An 18,145-nucleotide genomic window follows, 5' to 3' on the forward strand; every position below is an offset into this window, starting at 1 on the left:
AAAAAAATTTTTTTTTCATTTATTTATTTTTGAGAGACAGAGAGAGCACAAGTGGGGAGGGTCAGAGAGAGAAGGAGACAGAATCCAAAGCAGGCTCCAGGCTCTGAGCTGTCAGCACAGAGCCCGACGCGGGCTTGAACTCACAAACTGTGAGATCATGACCTGAGCTGAAGTCAGATGTTTCACTGACTGAGCCACCCAGGCTCCCCATTTTTTTTTTTAAGTAATGTGGCCACTGGGAGCGCCTGGGTGGCTCAGTCGATTAAGCGTCCCTCTCTTGATTTTGACTCAGATCACGATCTCACTTGAGTTTGAGCCCTGCATCAGACTCCGTGCTGACAGTGGGGAGCCTGCTCGGGATTCTCTCTGTCCCTCTTTCAGCCCCTCCTCCCGCTTGCTCTCACTCTCTCTCTCTGAATACATAATTTAAAAAAACAATGTGGCTACTAGAAAATTTAAAATTGCCCACGTGGCTGGTGTTCAATCTCTTTCGGGCAGTGCCGCTCCAGTGGTTTCCCATTAGACTTCGATTCAGATCCAGATTCCTCACTGTGATCATCAAGGCCCTATGCGATCTGACCTCTGCCAGCCTTTCTGGCCTCAGTGTGGGGCACACTCCCTTTGCTCTGCACGCTTCGGGCACGCCGACCTTTCTGGTCTCCCAACACGCCAGTCTCTTCCCTGCCTCGAGGACCTGGTCCTGACCGTGCCCCTGCCTGTAACGTTCTCTCCAGAGCCCTTGACCTGTTGGATCCTTCCACCCTTCACCGCCATCCAGCTCAGATGCCACCTTCTCAAGAGAGCTTCTTTTGACCGCTGTTTCTGAAACCGCTTTACTTCCTTCCTGAAGCAGCCCTCGATCTCCTTGCCCTTCTATTTTCCTCAGAGCCCTTCATCTGTATGGGAATGACCTTGCTAACTGTTTTGTTGAATGTTTTTCTATCTCTTCCTGACTACTATTTAAGCTCCGAGAAAACAGAGACCCTGTCTTATTCTCCTTTGTATCTCCAGTGTCTAGGGCTGTTCCTCGGACATGACGCGTGTGCCATAAACATTGATGATGAGAAACATTCAGAGGAGGAGGGGTTGGGGAGTTGTCTCGATTGTTATTTGCCGTGTAAAAACCACCCCCAAATTTAGTGGCTTGAGAACTGACACTGGCCAGCCTGGACACTGAGAACATACACCACATCTTATTGTCTGTCTTAACCTGACTTCATGCTATTTCTCTGCCTTCGTTAGCAGAACTTTAGTTTTCCTCTGCTTCATTCGTATGACTGTATTTCTCCAAGAGTCTTGTGCCCAGGGAAACGGTTCATCTCTTCATCAAAGGAACGTCCCATCAACTCTTCAATGGGAGATATCGACAGATGGTCTGTGCCCTGAGATTCTCTGAGTTGCTTGGCTGGAAATCCTTGCTTTGCTGTTTCCACCAATTTTGGATTGTCACGTGGTGATCCTTGCCCAATCCCAATTACACCTCCACACAGAAAGACTGCCTGAAACCAGGCTCCCAGTTTTCAATAAATTCTGACCTTACCTCCCCCCTTGGAGGGACAAAGCTTTGGTAGGTGTTCTCTCTGACTACAAGAAGCAATGAATTCAGCTTTGTCTTATCAATAGATTGGGTTCATTTTACTTGGGGCCAGCTTTATAGGCTTAAGAGAACAACATTCTCTATCTCCCATCATCATGTGAGGTGACTGGGCTCAGCTGGGCAGCTCTTCTGTTCCACATACTGTTGGCCATGTGGCAGGCCTCTTGGGACTCCACCAGCTGCAACATCCAAGATGGCGCCCTCGAACGTGTGGTGCCTTGGTGGTGATGGCTGGAGGCTGGCCTCAGCTAGGATGCTGGGAGGGCAGGACCTCTCTCTCTACGTGTAGTCTTTAAAAAAAATTTTTTTTTTTTTAATGTTTACTTATTTTTGAGAGAGAGAGACAGAGGGTGAGCTGGGGAGGGGCAGAGAGAGGAGGAGACACAGAACCCGAAGCAGACTCCAGGCTCTGAGCTGTCAGCACAGAGCCCGACAACGGTCAGGCAGGGCTGAGAAGGTGGGGAGCCTTCTCCTCAGTCCTCGGGCTGAAGCCCCGGGGCTCACTCAATCCTGTTGCATGACCAAAGGGGCCCAGCAATGTTTTCTGAGCAGCACCACTTGCCAGGTGGGCCCTGGGCTGATCTTAGCAGAGGATGCAGAGAAAAGCACCCGATATTCTCTGTGTGCCAGTCTAGCACCGAGAGACCCAACAAAGACTCTCAGGACTCAGGAAGATAATAACTAAATGCTGAGCTGAACTGTTCCAATTACTAGGATAGCCGGCATTCAGAAAAGAAAAATATTTTCTCTAAGCTGTTGTCTAAAAATATGAACGTTTCAGCTATCAAAGTGGCATAACCACTTTACAGAGTGTTTGGAAAACGGGGAAAGGAAAAAAAAAACCACCCACATTCTCCTTCCCTAACACAGCCACTCTGACAATGGCAGTGTGTTCCCCTCCCAGCCTAGTTCTGTGAGTGGGTGCCGTGGGTGCACTGGGGAACCTGTTAAGGAATGGGTAGCTTTGTGCGACTTATTCACAGAGTCACAGAGAAGACTTCCCAGTCCTTTACAAAGGGATCCCACTGGGAGAAGTGACTCAGTCACGGCCTTTCCTGGGTCTCTTGTCACTCATCAAACCAGATATTAGCAGGTATTAACAGTGTCCTGGGAACTGGGCAGGTGTCGGTGGACCCCTGGTAGGGCAAGCAGGTGTGCTGGGGTCCGAGGCTGTGCCTGGAGGTAGGAAAAGGAGGGAGGGGGGTGGTGGGAGGCAAGGATGAAGGGAAGACAAGCAAAGACAAAGGCTGCCTCGGGGTGCAAGGTGGGGGCAGCCTGGCCCTTGCCCTATTTGTGGCCCTGGGCGCCGTGATCAGCCATTTATAGACCTTGCCCAGGCCGGCCAGAGTAACATCTTCTGTCTTCCCTGACTAGGCCCACGAAATCGGGTCGGGCTTTTTATTTGACTGGCCTTCAGGGCTTCGGGGGTCACCTCTTAAGTGACGCCTTCCCTGATTATCCATTCTGAATTAGACCCTAGCCCCACTTTGGTCTCCTTTGGGCACTGCATCCTATTTTAGCTTTCCTCTCAGTATCTACCGTGAGCTGACAATCTCTCCTTTATTTATTTATTTATTTATTTATTTATTTAATTTTTTATTGTCTTCTCATCAAAGGAAGGGACTATGTGGTGTGACCTCGCCTATCTTGTTCCTTGCAGAAACCCTGGTGCCTGGAACAGTGCCTGACACAGAGAAGGCAGTGCAGTAATGCCTGATGAATGACTGACTAAGCCAGTCCCAACTGGGAGCTGCTTTGTGGGCCAGTGGCCCGCACTGGTGTGGGACGCCGCTCACGGCAGGTGCTGTGTCCGGAGCTCCAGGCAACCTGAATGGACGCCAGCGTCTCCTCTAAAGAAGCCCCTCTGGTAATACGTGCTCATTTTAGTCTACCACAAAACTGAATGCAGAACACCGGTGGCCACACACGGGAAAGAAAAGCCCAAACATATTATATCTAGAAAGGCAGCAACTGCTTCTTGGGGACGTTCTGCTTACAGGCACCCGGATCGATCTTGTAGCAAACAACTGTTTTGAATCGGGGACTTTTCTGGGGGTGGCCTCAGCCGTAGCTGGCACTTTGGAATCACTTGTTACACCCTTCTGTGTTTCTCCCCCACTGGTTTCTCTGGGTCACAGTGTGACTCATTCACCTATTAAAGCATAGCTCGTTTTCAAACCAGCCACACAAATTCGATCTTCAAAATCTGATGCTCTCCTTACTTCTTAAAGTTTGGGATTTACTTTCCAACTCACCCTATGGAGTTTTTTAAAAAGTTTATTTATGGGGTGCCTGGGTGGCGCAGTCGGTTAAGCGTCCGACTTCAGCCAGGTCACGATCTTGCGGTCCGTGAGTTCGAGCCCCGCGTCAGGCTCTGGGCTGATGGCTCGGAGCCTGGAGCCTGTTTCCGATTCTGTGTCTCCCTCTCTCTCTGCCCCTCCCCCGTTCATGCTCTGTCTCTCTCTGTCCCAAAAATAAATAAAATGTTGAGAAAAAAAAATATTAAAAAAAAGTTTATTTATTTATTTTGAAAGACACACACATACACACATGGGTGAGTGAGGGGCAGAGAGAGAGACACACACACAGACACACACACACAGACACACACACACACACACGGGCGAACGAGAGGCAGAGAGAGAGGGAGAGAGAATCCCAAGCAGGTGCACCTCGCTGTCAGCACAGGGCCAGACACATGGCTCGAACTCACAAACCCGGTGAGATCATGACCTGAGTGGAAAGCAAGAGTTGGATGCTTAACCGACTGAGCCACCCAGGTGCCCCTAGAATTTTTGATTCTGAAAAATTCCTGGTAGTTCATTTGTGCTGAGAATCATTAAGTTTTATGTTTACAAAAACTTGCCTTCAACTGCATTAATTCTCTGACACTTGGGAGACCAGAGGAAGGAAGGAACCTCCAGTTCTCAAGCTCTGAGAGATTTTAGTTATGCGTATTAAGGCAGCAAAGCAGGAGTGAGGAGAACCGATTTCCAGCTGCTCCAAATTGGTTCTGGTTACATATGTAGCAAAAGTTCAGGCACCGTGGAGATTGAGTTTAGGCTTTCCTTGGAAGCTGGCAGGGAAGGGGTACTCATGCAACCACAGAGACAGGCTTTAGACAGTGGGGCTCAGTCCTGTCCATTGTTGCAGAGAATGAGACAAGTATGGCCCTCTAGCCAGAAGATGTGGGTTCCAGAGACCCACCTCTGTTACTTTCTAGCTGCCTCCTTAGCCAGACCAACCACTATCTTTGAGACTAATTATCCACATTTGCTATCAGGTTAACATAACCAGTCTTACTTGCTTTGGGGATCAAATGAGAAGGTGTTTCTGAAAACACTTTGTGAACCTTGAAGTACTGTTCAAACGTTGGTTTTTATTTGTATTCATATCCTGCGTCTTACTATGCTAGCATATAGCTTTCTGGATGTCTTCCGTATGGCAGGCACTGTGCCACAGGCTGGGGAGTACAGAAATATATGTTGTTTCTGCCTCCAAAATGTGCCCAGTCTGGGCTGGGGAGACAGAGAAACAGACACTATAATCCAGTATCATCAGTGCTGTGTGAGAGGCCCCAGGACAGAGCCAGAGGGGTCAGGGCCAGGAACTAGAGGCATCTGGATGACTTTCTAGAAGCAGGTGAATTGAGCAAAGTCTTGCAGGACACATGGGGTAGGAGGTCCCTAGATGGCGAAGTGGAGGTGGGACACTCCCAGCACAGGACAGTGTGTGTGAAGGGATAGAAGGCAGAGAGAGCATGGAGAGCTTGAGGCACTAAAGCTGATTCGCATGCGAGTGGTGCGTGGGCAGGATGCAGCTTTCCTAGAGAGACTCAGGCAGGTGAGTTGCCTGGGAGCAAATCACACAAGTTTCTCAGTTGTGGAGGCAATAGGAAGCCTTTGGAAGTTTTCTCACAGAGATGTCGTTGCTTGGCTGTATGACGGGGTATGGCTGATGGGTTGGAGGCGGGTGTGACTGAGGGCAAGGAGATCAGTCTGGACGAGGGGAAAGCAAAAGCCCCCTAACTCCTGCACAAAAGCGTTGACAATGGGGGTTGAAATTCCCAAGACAGGGAGGCCTGAGGGGAAGTTCCTGGTGACCCCTGATGCTCAGGGAGGAGATAGGTGGGTGGGACGGTGGAAGTCACATTGAGCCTGGGGAGACAGGGTTGGGCATCTCCCAGGCACAGAGTTTGAGACATACTGACTTCCATGTGGAGACGTCCAGTAGGCAGTGGGGTCGATGGTTTGGAGCTCAGGAAAGAAATCTGGATCGGAGACAGCAGATCTGATGGTTTTCATGCAGATGCTAATCACTGCCATGTGTGGCTGAGCCACAAGAGAAGCAGGACATGGATAGAATTGTCAGGGCCCGCGACCTTCATGGGGCAGGTGGAAGGAAAGAATACAATGATGGGTGCTGAGAAGTTGCCAGGCGGGTTGGAAGAAGTCAGGAGGAAGAGGTGCCCCAGGAGCTAAGAAAGGAGGGAGTTTCAAGGATGGATGGAGTCTGTACCCGGTCAAAACCTCACAAACTGTTGGACAGAGGAAAAGACAGAAAAGTGACCATCTGGTTTGTTCACTGAGTTGCCCCCGCCGGAGCATTCTGTGGAGAGGGGGACACAAAAGTCTGGCTGAGAAAGGTGGCCCTGAGAGGAGCAAGACAGCTGAGACCATGAGGGAGGTTTCGGGGGTCCGTGGTGAGAAGGGAGAGAGAAGTGGCAGGTGGAGAGAGGTTTAAGCTTGAAGTTGGCTCTAACTGTGGAAAAATAAATGTGCTGATATGCTGAGGAAAAAAAAAAAGTAAAAAGGGCAAGGGAGGTTGAAAGTCAGGAGTAAGGGGCACCTGGGTGGCTCAGTCGGTTAAGGTTGAGTGTCCGACTTTGGCTCAGGTCATGATCCCACAGTTCCCGAGCTGGAGAACCACAAGGGATTCTCCACTGTCAGCACATCAGATCCTCTGTCTCCCTCCTTCTCCCCCCTCACCCCCCTCTCAAAAATAAATATTAAAAAAAAATCAAAAATAAATAAATAGAAAGAGTTGCCATAGTGTACCAAGCATGATATTAAAAAAAAAAAAAAAAAGTCAGGAATAAAAGCAGATAGTTTTGTGGACCATCATCTTCCACGAAGCGGGGAGGGAAGCATCAGAGCCGGTCCCTGAGAAAGGAGGGAGGACCGGCCAGGTGAAGGCAAGCTTGAGGGAAGAAGTCAGTAGACAGGAGGAGGAACGGAGATTAAAGAGAGCTGGATGCCACCAAGGACAGACTTCTACCCGAAGGACGAAACGTGGTTTGCCAAGGGTCTAGGGAGTCAGAGATTGTGTCCTCGCTCACAGCCCATGGGATCATTCATGCTCCCTGCCCAGGTACAAACCCTGACTTTGGGGACCCCACTCCCGAGCCCAGGAGTGCACACTCCTCACCAACCCTGCCTCCTGCCCAGGCACCCTGGGTGGGGAAAATGAAGAATCATTAATCCAGCAGGCTTAAAAGAAAGGCAGAACCAGGCAATGAGCGGGTTCACACCCAGACTGCAGGTAGAGGGGCATTTACTGCAAACAGAACAGATTTCCAGGGAGTACAGTGGAGAGGCTGGGGTGGGGGGGGGGGAGGGGGGGGGTCCCAGCAAAGCAGGGAAAGCACAAAGCTGGGGTCTGGAGCCACGCCAGAGGCTGTGTGCTAAACATAAAAAGCTGGCTTTTAAAAAGTAAGTTGAATTCAGCCCACCATCGGGTTAGAAAGTGATTGCTAGATTGGATGGCTATCAAATGGATTGTTTTGAAATCCAACTTCTCTTTTTAAACCAATGTGCATGTGTAAATATGGCTATGGCCTTAGGTCTTTGATAAGGGAGTCCTGTGGCAAGAAAACTTTGTTAGCCTTTTTGAAAGGCTCCCGGCATTGAACTGTTTCAAAACATCTCTTCTTTGTGTGGATACCTTCTGTTTTGAGCTTACCATGAAATCTCAAAGACATCACACTAAAGTAGTTTCAGAGTTCTCTAGAGGACCATGTATCATACTGCCCCTCCAACCTGAGCAACCCATCTTGCCCCTACCCCAAACAAGAAAACAAAGATAACACAAATGAGACTTCAGTATTTTTTTCATGTTTATTTATTTATTTTGAGAGAAAGAGAGAGAGACAGAGAGAGAGAGAGAGAGAGAGAGAGAGAGAGAGAGAGAAAATCCCAAGCAGGCTCCATGATCTTAGCTCAGAGCTCCGCATGGGGCTGGATGCAGGGCCCGATCTCACGAACCATGAGATCATGAGCCCAGCTAAAACCAGGAGTCGGCCGCTTAATCAACTGAGGCACCCAGGTGCCCCTAGTTTCAGAGTTTTTTAGAGGCTTGTTCTCCTCTGCAAGGCATTATGGCCAAGTCCACAATTACTTTGTTATGCAGAGTTTTAAGGGAAATAGCTGTTTGATTCTGCAAGACTTTATTTGTATAAAAATAATCATAGGGGCCCTAATTATGGAACAGAACACAGGAAAAAATAACTTTGAGTGTTGAAGAGTATTTCTTCTTCACAAATCTGGTATGTGGGAAGCCTTCCTTTACATTTTGTATCCCATCCCTGAGCCCGTCTCTCTATTGGCACTCACTAAAATGAAGAAATGCCTTCAGCACTTTTCCATTTAACTTTTACTCCTCAATGTCATACGTGGCAGTTGCTTCTGAAACTAATTTGACATTGTCTTTGCCCTCCCCTGCCCCTGTTAAGGAATCGTATTCCTGTTACACATTTTGATGCCATAAGGATAGATTTTATAGCTAAGGGGGAAAAGCTGAGAGGAGAGAAACTATGTAGGAGGAAACATAACAATTTGGATGCTGGCATTTGTGGACCCCAGGAGTTTTTCACTAGGCTGGAGTTTTCTGTAAGCAGGACTTACAAATGTCATGTCTCACCTGGGTGACTAAACAAGGAAAATTAACATGAAATCAGATCACCTTTGTGAATAATAAAATAGTAAGTTACAAATAGTATTCCGTAAATAACATTGCTGTCATTAAGTGATACTTGCAATTTTAAAGGGGAAAATGCATTGATCTCTGCTTGACTAAAGGCAAATTATGACTGGAAGCATATCCAGACATAGAGTAGCTACAGTAAAGCCTTATTATTAATTTAGGCTACAAGTACTTACTTGGGTTGCAATCCTGGCTCTTTTTCTTACTATAAAGAAAGATTTATATAGTTTACCCTTGAACAATGCAGGAGTGGTAGCACCCCCCCCCCCATTCTAAAATCTGCATATAACTTTTGCCTTCTGGAAGCTTAACTATTAATACTAATAGCCTAGTGTTGACCAGAAGCCTTAGTCATAACATAAACCATTGCTTAACACATATTTGTTTGTTATGTGTATTATATACTGTATTCCTATGGTAAAGTAGAGGGAAAAAATGCTATTAAGAAAATCATAAGAAACAAAATACATTTATAGTACTCTACTGTATTTATTAAAAAAAAAATCCACATATAAGTGGATCTGCTCAGTTCAAGCCTGAGTTGTTCAAGGCTCAACTATAGTATAATTTTGCAAGATTCATGTTTAACCTGTTTGGGAGAATACATTCTTTAAATGACTTTAATGCATTAGTTTTAGGAGAGCAAGTGCTTTTGTAAACTATGAATTCAGACTCACTACAAGGATTTGCAAAGTTTACTGCTCTCCCTATTGGATATTTAAAATTCAGACTTTTCACTAATTCAGACTGACATTCTTGTTTAACGAGACTAATTCAGTAAGTTTATTTAATTCAGTAAATGTACTAGTGGAAAAATTCTAGCCAGTTAGGGAACTATGTTTCCTAAATGGAAGGAGTCCTGATAAACAACAGATCACATTCTTTCCCCCCCCCCCCCCCCCCAGAAAAGAAGTGGGCAAGTGAGAAGGATGGGAAGCGAGTTTTTAGGATCGAGAGGGAATGTGGTGGTATTTTTAATTCTTGTTACTCTGTTTTCCCAGGAAGATGACAAGATATTACAGTAAAGGATGGGGTCTTAGGAGCAGGTATGTGAGCAAATCCTGTCAGATGCAGTCTTCCTCTGATGTGCCACGCGGTGAATGCGACTCTCGATCCCATGGCCGGTCTCCAGAAACTAACGTGTGGCCCACTTGCTTACAACAGTGGAAATACAATGCGCGTCTATTTGAGTTTGCTTCCATGTCTTTAACTGCAGATGAAAATACTTGGTTATAAAATCGTCCCACGCCTTGGCCAAAAGTTTTGAAATATGCCTGATAAAGGTTCTTACAGCCACAGAGCGTGTGTCAAAATGCTGAGGAAAGAGAAGCACAGACCGGGGAGTTGAGAAGGATCTTAGAGACTTCCGGTCTAACCTTCTCACCTTATCAGGGAGGAAACCGAAGCCCAGAGACTCAAGGGGACATGCTCAGCATTTCACGGGTAAGGGCCACTTTGGAACCAGTTCCTTGACCACATCAAGGTGATTGTGCTCATTCAGAAGATATTAGTATCATAAAATGATTAATCTTGAAATTAACCATTTGACAATCACTTTTCTTAGGTGGAATTTGATAGTTATCTACTGTGCCGGCAATGTCTGTGGTCACAAAAATTCACAGATTAATTCTAATTTGGAGGACCAACAATGTACCTGCTAAGACATGTACCCTTCTTTTGAACCACCAGTGCATACTACCCCACTTTGATGGCACTTAACACAGAGCAATTATTATTATTATTATTATTCATTTTTTTTTACTGGTTTGTCTCGCCTACCAGACTGAGAGCTTTATAACTGTAGAGATCACGCCTTTCTTCTCCCTTTATTCCCATAGTGCCTGGCTCAGTAATTATTGAATGAGTACATGAAATTCGGAAACTAAGGAAGAGGCAGTGGTCCTTTCACCTGGGGCCTGGTGTAATTAAAAGCAGTCCCTGAAATCACTGGGCAAAGTCCAGGCTTCGCTTGCTAGTTTGGCGAACACCCTTGCCTCACTATGGTTGCTCAGGAATCTTACTAGCTTACGTGCACGGAGGCCTCAGTGCCAAGCACCATTCTCAATGCTTTACATGCATTTATACTTATTTTATCCTCACCACCCTATGAAATACTACCCCATGAGCCCCCTGTTACAGAGGATGCTCAGAGAAGTTAATCTGCCTTGGACTTACAACCTAAGCAATCTGAAGCCAGATCATGTGCACTTAACCCCCAGGCTATTCTGCAATAAACCAAGGACTAAAGCAGACAGCTTGGTCCTCTTTTTTTTTTTTTTTTTTTTTTTTTTTTTTTTTTGACCTCTAAGCCAATTTATATATTTGCAAATTGAAATAGGACAACCATGGCATCCTTCCTGAAATTTCCCCAAACTGGACCTAAATATTTACCTATCTCTGCCTTTTCTTTCACCTTCCTATTCCTCCTTTTTCTTCCCGTTGAGCTCATCTTTCACCTCTCTGCTTCAAGTGCCAACTCCCTGCAAAACTTACCTGGTTTCCTCTCAAATCAGAATTAATCTCTCTGTTCTTAGGTGCCCTTTGTTTAAAGTTCATTTTTGGCACTTACCTCATCATCCCCGGGATGAGTCACTTGAATGTTTGTCTATCTTCCTAGCTAAACCAGAGCTCTCGGAGGGCAGGGGCTGTGTGGGGATTAGTCCTATCTTTGTAGCGCTTGCCTCGGGCCTGCTAGACACTTAGTAGGTGCTCAGGGTTTTTAGAAATGAGATATATATTTTTTACGAGTCTAGAGTCCCTGTCTGGTGGCTCCTTCTTTTTTGGGACGCCGGTGTGGGCTGAGATGCCCTTCCCCCTTCCGCCCCCCTCCCCCCTCCCTGCCCACTCCTGCCCTGGCTTGGCCTGACGCTTGGCAGTGCTCGGCAGGCCGCGAGGGCCTCTGGTGCCCTGACACTGGCCTCGGCCCAGTTTCCCCGTCTTCTAAATGCGGCCCGGAGCTACCGGGGGAACTGGAAAAACACTGGCAGGCCGCCCCACCCCCAGGCCCTGGCGGGGCCGGGCGGCCGCATTTCTGCGGCTAAGGCCTGCTGCTTGGGAGGCGCTGGGGCCTGGGGCGGGGGAAGCGGGGGAGGCGGCCGGGCGCGGGCGGCTGCCTGCCTGTCAGCGGGAGCGGGCGCGGGCTCGTGTGTCAGCGGCTCCCTCCTCCCTCTCCCCCTGCCGCCGCCCGCCCGCGCGCCCGCCCGCCCGCCCGCCGGGCCTCCCGGCCTCCCGCCGCCGCCGCCGCCGCCCGCTCCCCCCGCGGCCTGGCAGGTTGCCGGCTGCACAGGCGGGGGTTCGCGCCGTTCTCACGACCTCTCAGGTTGCCTGAGCTCATCTGGGAGCTATTCATTTCCTGCCAGAAAGCAGCCAGGCCTGCTAAGCAAACCACCTTGGCCGCAGGGCCGCCGGGGCTGGCCCGGCGTGGCCGCCCTGGCCTGCTCCCGCCCGGGCCGCGGGCCCCGGCGGCCTCCCTGGAACCCCCGGGCCGCCCCGGCGGGCGCGCGGCGGGGGCAGCTCGGCGGCCCATCTGGTTGCACTTAGGAGCCGAGGAGGAAGCTAGCAGCGGGTTGTTACCGGCCAAGGGGTGTGGGAAAAGTTAATTGACTTTAATGACAGGTTTCCCGGGACGGTGGTGACGATGAGGGGGTCCAGTTTAACCCCTGGGTCCCCGCTCCAGAAACACGTGGCGGTGAAATGGGGCGCGAGAAGGGGGCGCGCCTCGGAGTCGCGTTTATTCACTAGAGAAGGCTCGCGTCTTGACCGGGAGAGCTCCCCTTCCAGTTCAGCGCCTTTCCCGCTCCGGATGCTGCCAGAGACCGCGGGGGGCCGGGACCCTGGAGGGTCTCCATTGAGACGATAATCGCACTGCGGCGGAGGCCGGCGGCCCGCATCCGGACGTGGAGCTTGGAGCTGGGCCTTATCTCCGGGAGCCATCGGCACTGCCCGGGGCGGCAGAGAGGGGCTGCTGGGTGTGTCTCAGGCCGTAAACTAGGCCAGGCCCCAGGGATCCGGGTAGGACGGTGGGGGGTGAGCAAGATTGCAATCGTCTTTGAAGCTTCATTCTCCCTAATCCCCAAACTACTTACTCCAGAAACAACCTGGGTGCGGGAGGGCACAAGGTCTTGGAAATAAACCCACTCACTGGACTTGGAAATGTCCCAGATAAGGGAAATGACTCATCCAAGGTGACACAGTCAATTTAGTTGTGTAGCTGCCAGAGGAGCCTGAAATTCCCATAGAGGCCTGGGTGTCCCCCTTCTGCCCATATTGTACAGGAACAAATGCCTCATCTGAGTTCCCCAAATCCGGGAAACAAGACTATCAAATTATCAAATGAACAATTGTTTACTGCTTTTCCTTAAATTTGTTAATTCCCACCTCCAAGATCTTTGCATTTTTGATATTAATAAAAATTCATTTATTTCAGTCGTTCCCCTTCAGCACAGGGAAAGACAGGTTTAGTTTTAAGTTGGTGTAGAGATTGCACGTGTGTGTGTGTGTGACTTTTTAAAGAATATAAATGTATTTTTGTAAAAATGAGACCCTGATGTCTCCATTATTTATGTCAGGACAGTTAAGGACTTCTAGTGGGGCCGGACAGATTTGCCAAATGAAGCATTTAGGCTTGTGTTGAGTGTCTTAATAGAGCAATTGTTATTATGTTTGTGTTTAAACAAGAGGGAAATCATGGGAAAATGGTATGGTAAAGAGGAGTGTGTGTATGTGTGTGTATTCTGGGGGGTGGGTGTCGGATACCTTTCACATAAGGAGGCAAGTAGGAGCCAAATTTTACGAACTATCTTTGAAAACTTTCCCTGTGGGTCCGAAGCTGGATCGAAGGTATTTGGGTGGAAAACTGCTGTCTGCTAGATCATTCCTGTGATAGAGCGGCTCTCCACACTGGCCTGTGGGAAAGGCCAGAGCAAGGCGGGGGAGAGGTAAAGCTTTTGAAACAAGACAGAAAATCGTTGGCTTTATCTTTGTTAGGAAGGCTTCAAAGATTGATTTCTCCCGCCTCATCCTTCTCCTCCCAGAAGCAGTTCTGAAAGAAGGGGCATGAGGGGAGGCCGGCGGGAGGGGCCGGGCCGGGGGGACTGGCCGGCAGTGGGGGAGGAGGGCGCGCCCGCCAGACCCACAGCGCGGCTGATGTGTCTGGTCTCGCAGGGCTCGTGGTTTTCATTTCCCCAACACCTGGATGCAGTCAAACACCTGGCCAAATCTGACAAAATCTGACAAGCCTTTGTGATGGGATTTGGAAGAAATTCCCTGCAGATCCTGGCACAGTTTAAAGCTGTCCGCTTTGAGTTAGGACTTGTTAAGGAGGGTTATGTGAGCTGAAACCCGAGACAACCCTTTTGCTTCTATCTGGAGCCCACATCTTGCCTGGAAATGGGGCATGACCAAGCGAAGGGGTCGCTTGCTGTTTGTATTAAAGGGAAGATGGCCTGTGTGCCTGCCAGAGCGGCCTCCACATGCTTTCTCTATTAGAGCCAAGCACAGAAACTTATCAAAAACATATGTCTGGTGTTAATCATCTGGACTTGGGCTCCACTTGGGAGTCTAACTAGCTGTCCCTTGGCAGAAGGAATCTGTTGACCTTCTCAGCTTGCTTGAAGAGGGTGCAGAGAGGCATTTCAAACTTTTAGAGGCTGGTACAAGGGAATGTGTAGCTGCACCTAAGTATCGCCTAATTAAACAGGCTCCAACACTAGAAGGCTGAGGCTGCATCCATTTACATTGGGTGTCCATGTGTTTCCCAGGATAGTAGTGCTGCAGGGGTCTCTCTCAAGGTGCTGGGGGCACACATTACTCGACTGATTAACTTCATGACTTCAGTCTGGTTCTATCTTCTTCAGAGGAGCTAGTGTGAGAACCGGGACTGAACTGCAACTAAAAAAATTCTGAAATCCTTGAGGAGATTGACCACAAATTGATTAGAGTAGCCATAATAGAGGAGTTCTTGCAAATTTAGTGGAATTTAGTTCGTGGAGGGTTGGTAAAGGCTTGATGGATTGTTAAAAATGTTCTTTTAAAAACAAAAGGGCCAATGACTGAATTCTCAGGTTGCGCGTAATCCAAATTCTGCCAAGAACCTTTTTTTTTTTTACACATATTCTGAAATAATCAGTTCTAAGACATAAAAGCCTTCACGCTTTTTTCTTTTATTATATTTTCTCAAATAAACTTCCCAAAAGGAAGATATTTTAAGAGCATTTTCAAACATCTTTGGCATCACATAAAAAAGAAATCTCGTGTAAAAAACGAAATGTCATCTGAACTTTTATAATACAAAGGCGCAATCCAATATGAACATATAAAATATATACAAATATAGTGCATGGTCAGTCACTTAATACAGCTCTCTACAAAAAAGTAACTTTTTAGAAATTAAAAAAAACCAAAGTAACCACTTAATCACAAAAGTCCTCTTCTCTCCCAGTGTCCAAGTTCCTGTTGTGTATCCCGAGGGAAGAGAGGTGGGTTGGGAGTTTAGGTGGAGGGGTGACCTGAGCCCCTCAGTTCCGCCACGGCCTCCACATGGAGTCTGCCGTGAGCGAGGGGCCGCTGGAAGGCGACACTGCGTTCGGGCCCACGGAGGTCCCACTGCTGCTGGTGTAGACTGGGATGACGGGGCCGCTGTGAGCGAAGGCCCCGTTGGGGATGAGGAAGGCAAACTGGCCGTCCGGAGCCGGCACCACCTGGAAGCCGCCGAACACCTTAGCCGCCTCTCCGGCCGGGCTGCCCAGCTTGCAGGGCGCGCCGCCGGGAGGGGGCGCCGCGCCCCCGGGGATGGGCACGAGCGGCGGTGGCGGCGCGAACGGCGCGTGCTGCGGGCCGCCGGGTCCCGGCGGGGGCGGCGGCGGCGCCTGCAAGGCGGGGTGCGGCTGCCCGGGGTAGGTCATGGCGTTGATCTGGGTCATGCAGTTGGCCAGGTGGCCGAGCAACCGGGTGCGCACCTCAGTGTTAACGCCCTCGCACGTGGACAGGAAGCGGGTCACCTCGTTCATGCACTCGCTGAAGCCGGCGCGGTACTTCCCCAGCACGCTCGGGTCTGTGCTTAGCGCGGCTGCGGGCCAGAAGGAGACAGACGGGTCACCCAATGGCCCTGGCCCCGAGGCCACCGCCTCCGCCCTGGGAGGTCCCCGCGGTGCTCCTCCCTGACCACCCGCCCGCGGAACTGCCCCCGGCTAGAGGGAGGTTGTTTAGAAAAATCGTCCACCTCTCCACACCAGCTTGGCGACCGAAACCGAGGCGGTGCCTCTCCATTCCTGGTCGCTCCATTTTAACCCATACAGCCTCACATCTTCCCCCTATCCTCCGTGCGCGCGATGTGACCTTGGGCAATGCCCTCCACCACCACCTTCCCCCCAACCCCGGCCCCGCCAACCGGGCCTCATTTCCCCTTCTGTAATAGGAAAGCGGGGAGTGCTAAACCAGATGACCCCCAGACCCGCCACGGTTCTGAGTCTTTTCGTCGGCACCAGCTTCCCCCACTGCCAAGCCAAGCCGCCCGCCACCCTCGCCGCTACAACCTCCCTCCCTCCCTTTCCGGAACAGTAACAACTTGGAGTTGTGGCTATAAATAAGCCCCAGACCGTGGGAACGCAAGAGTGAGCCAAGGCAGTAAAATGTAGCTGAATGCCTCTCACAACCACGGGCGGAAGTCTGGAAGAAATCACCGCGGGGCGAAAGGGACGCCCGCAGAGGGGGACTCGCGGCAAGCCGCCCTCACCCGTCATCTGCGCCCGCTGCAGGTTCCGGAGGTGCTTCACTGTCATTTCCAGAATGTCCGCCTTCTCCAGCTTGGAATGTCGCGAGCTCTGCACAGAAGAGGCAAGGCAGTGAAGTGAGAGCCCCGCCAGCCGCCTCGGTGTGCTGTGGTTCCTTCCCACACACCCCCCCCCCTCCGCCCCCCGGCCCCGGCGCCGACATCCCTAGACCCGGGAGGGGCCCGGCCCTCCCGCCTCAGGGAATGCAGTGCCAGCGAGGACGATCCCGTCAGCGAGGGGGTTTCACGTTGAGTATCTAAGAAATAGTATTTTGTTTTAATTAAAAAAAAAAAAAAGCAGCATTGCCCACTTACATCTTTCTTAAGAGCATCCAAAATCAGTGTTTTCAGCTGGCTCAGACTTTCATTTATTCTTGCTCGTCGTCTTTTCTCCATGATAGGCTTGGATGACTGGAAAGAAAAATAGAGCCCTGAGTTCCCATGGGATCTGCCATTTCACCCCGGAGTTTAAAGGAAGAAAGGAGCCCCCCAACCCCGACTTAATTTCTTAGGGCTGCAGAGAGATAGTGGTACTGCCCTTACCTTTCTGTGCTCAGATGCTGTCTTTGGTTTATCCGGTGTCGTGTTGACACTGGCTGGGGTAGCAGCCACCGGGGACGAGGAATTTTTCTCCATTATATCTGCTGGCATTTTCTGTTGCTTTTTTTTTTTTTTTAATCCCTAGAGAATTTTATTTTTGGAGTCCTTCACACAAAAAATTGTTTTGTTTATGTCCCTTTCACTGGAGACTTTCACAAAACTACTGAGCAAGTGCTGAGGGTTTATTATAATATCTTATGGCTACTTGGTGACCGGTAGCGCTATTCCAGGACCAAGGAGAGAGGTAGACGGGGGATTCCACTGTTATCTGCACCAGCTCCGGATCCTGTGTGATCCCCAGGCCCTGGCGGCCTCTATATATATCTGGGACTGCACGCGAACGGCTCGTGTGAAACTTCCCAAACTTTCTTTCCCACAGTAACTTTCAGCCAATGGGAGGAGGAGACACGCGGCACCGCTCGTGGACCGCGCCCCCCCATTGGCCGCCAGGCCTTGTGCCTGGCGGCCAATGGCGCGCGCCTGAGCCCGGGGCACCGGAGGCTACAACGTCAATCAAAAGGATTTTAACCCTTTGCTATTCTCCCTGCTGGGCTTTGCTTTACAGGGGATTTTTCCGCAGGTTTTGCTCCAGTCTAGTTTATTTCTTTTGGGGCCAGCGTCTTTGCTCTTTATTTCCTTTCACGTGTGTAATAGAGCTGCTTTGATACTAATAAGAAGTTCATTTGAAATATATTCTAAAAAAAGATTTAGAAGGACAGGGATAAAGGAGGAGAACTGTGCAAGGGCGTGAGTTACCGATACATCTAAGTGATTTCCCGCTCAGACTCTATACATTGGGGTAAGGAAGATAATGAAAATCGGTCATGCAGAAAAAGGGCAAAAAAAAAAACACCCCACAAAAAAAAAAAAACCTTTCGCATGCAGAATAAGGAAAAAAAATGCCTACCTTACACTTGCGATTTTTCAGAGCAAGGTGTTCTTTTTTTAATCCCCCACCCCACCCCCGCCCCTCATTCCTCTTCTGCAGTTGGGGCCTTGGATCCCGCGCTTCCCCAGGAAACAATCAGAATAATTTCCAACTGGGCAGAAAGGAAATGGAATTTCAAATGAAAGATGAACAAGGGGGCTTTGATGGCAAGGCCTCAGGGACGCGCGCGCGCCCTCGCCACCCTTTTCCTTTCCACCCACAGACTCTCAGCACGTTGAGGTGGCGGGCCGGGCGGCAGCTTCTCCCCTCC

General features: G+C 49.7%; 1 protein-coding gene and 1 long non-coding RNA gene across 2 annotated transcripts; both read right to left on the minus strand.

The window, feature by feature from the left end:
• Nucleotides 1-9,474: 9,474 nt before the first annotated feature.
• Nucleotides 9,475-11,386, minus strand: LOC123379981. Its single transcript, XR_006585152.1, has 2 exons — nt 11,148-11,386; nt 9,475-9,788 (listed from the first exon to the last, which is right to left on the minus strand). It is a non-coding gene; the product is annotated as an uncharacterized LOC123379981 (long non-coding RNA).
• Nucleotides 11,387-14,719: 3,333 nt separating this feature from the next.
• On the minus strand, nt 14,720-17,301 carry HES1 (hes family bHLH transcription factor 1). The gene is made up of 4 exons (XM_011285877.4): nt 16,890-17,301; nt 16,662-16,757; nt 16,311-16,398; nt 14,720-15,644 (listed from the first exon to the last, which is right to left on the minus strand). Exons 1-4 carry the CDS (start codon nt 16,995-16,997, stop codon nt 15,094-15,096), a joined length of 843 nt encoding a protein of 280 aa, XP_011284179.1. The 5' UTR covers nt 16,998-17,301; the 3' UTR covers nt 14,720-15,093.
• Between the last annotated feature and the right edge of the window lie 844 nt (nt 17,302-18,145).

The sequence above is a fragment of the Felis catus genome, chromosome C2 (genome assembly GCF_018350175.1).
Source record: "Felis catus isolate Fca126 chromosome C2, F.catus_Fca126_mat1.0, whole genome shotgun sequence".
Classification (NCBI taxonomy): domain Eukaryota; kingdom Metazoa; phylum Chordata; class Mammalia; order Carnivora; family Felidae; genus Felis; species Felis catus.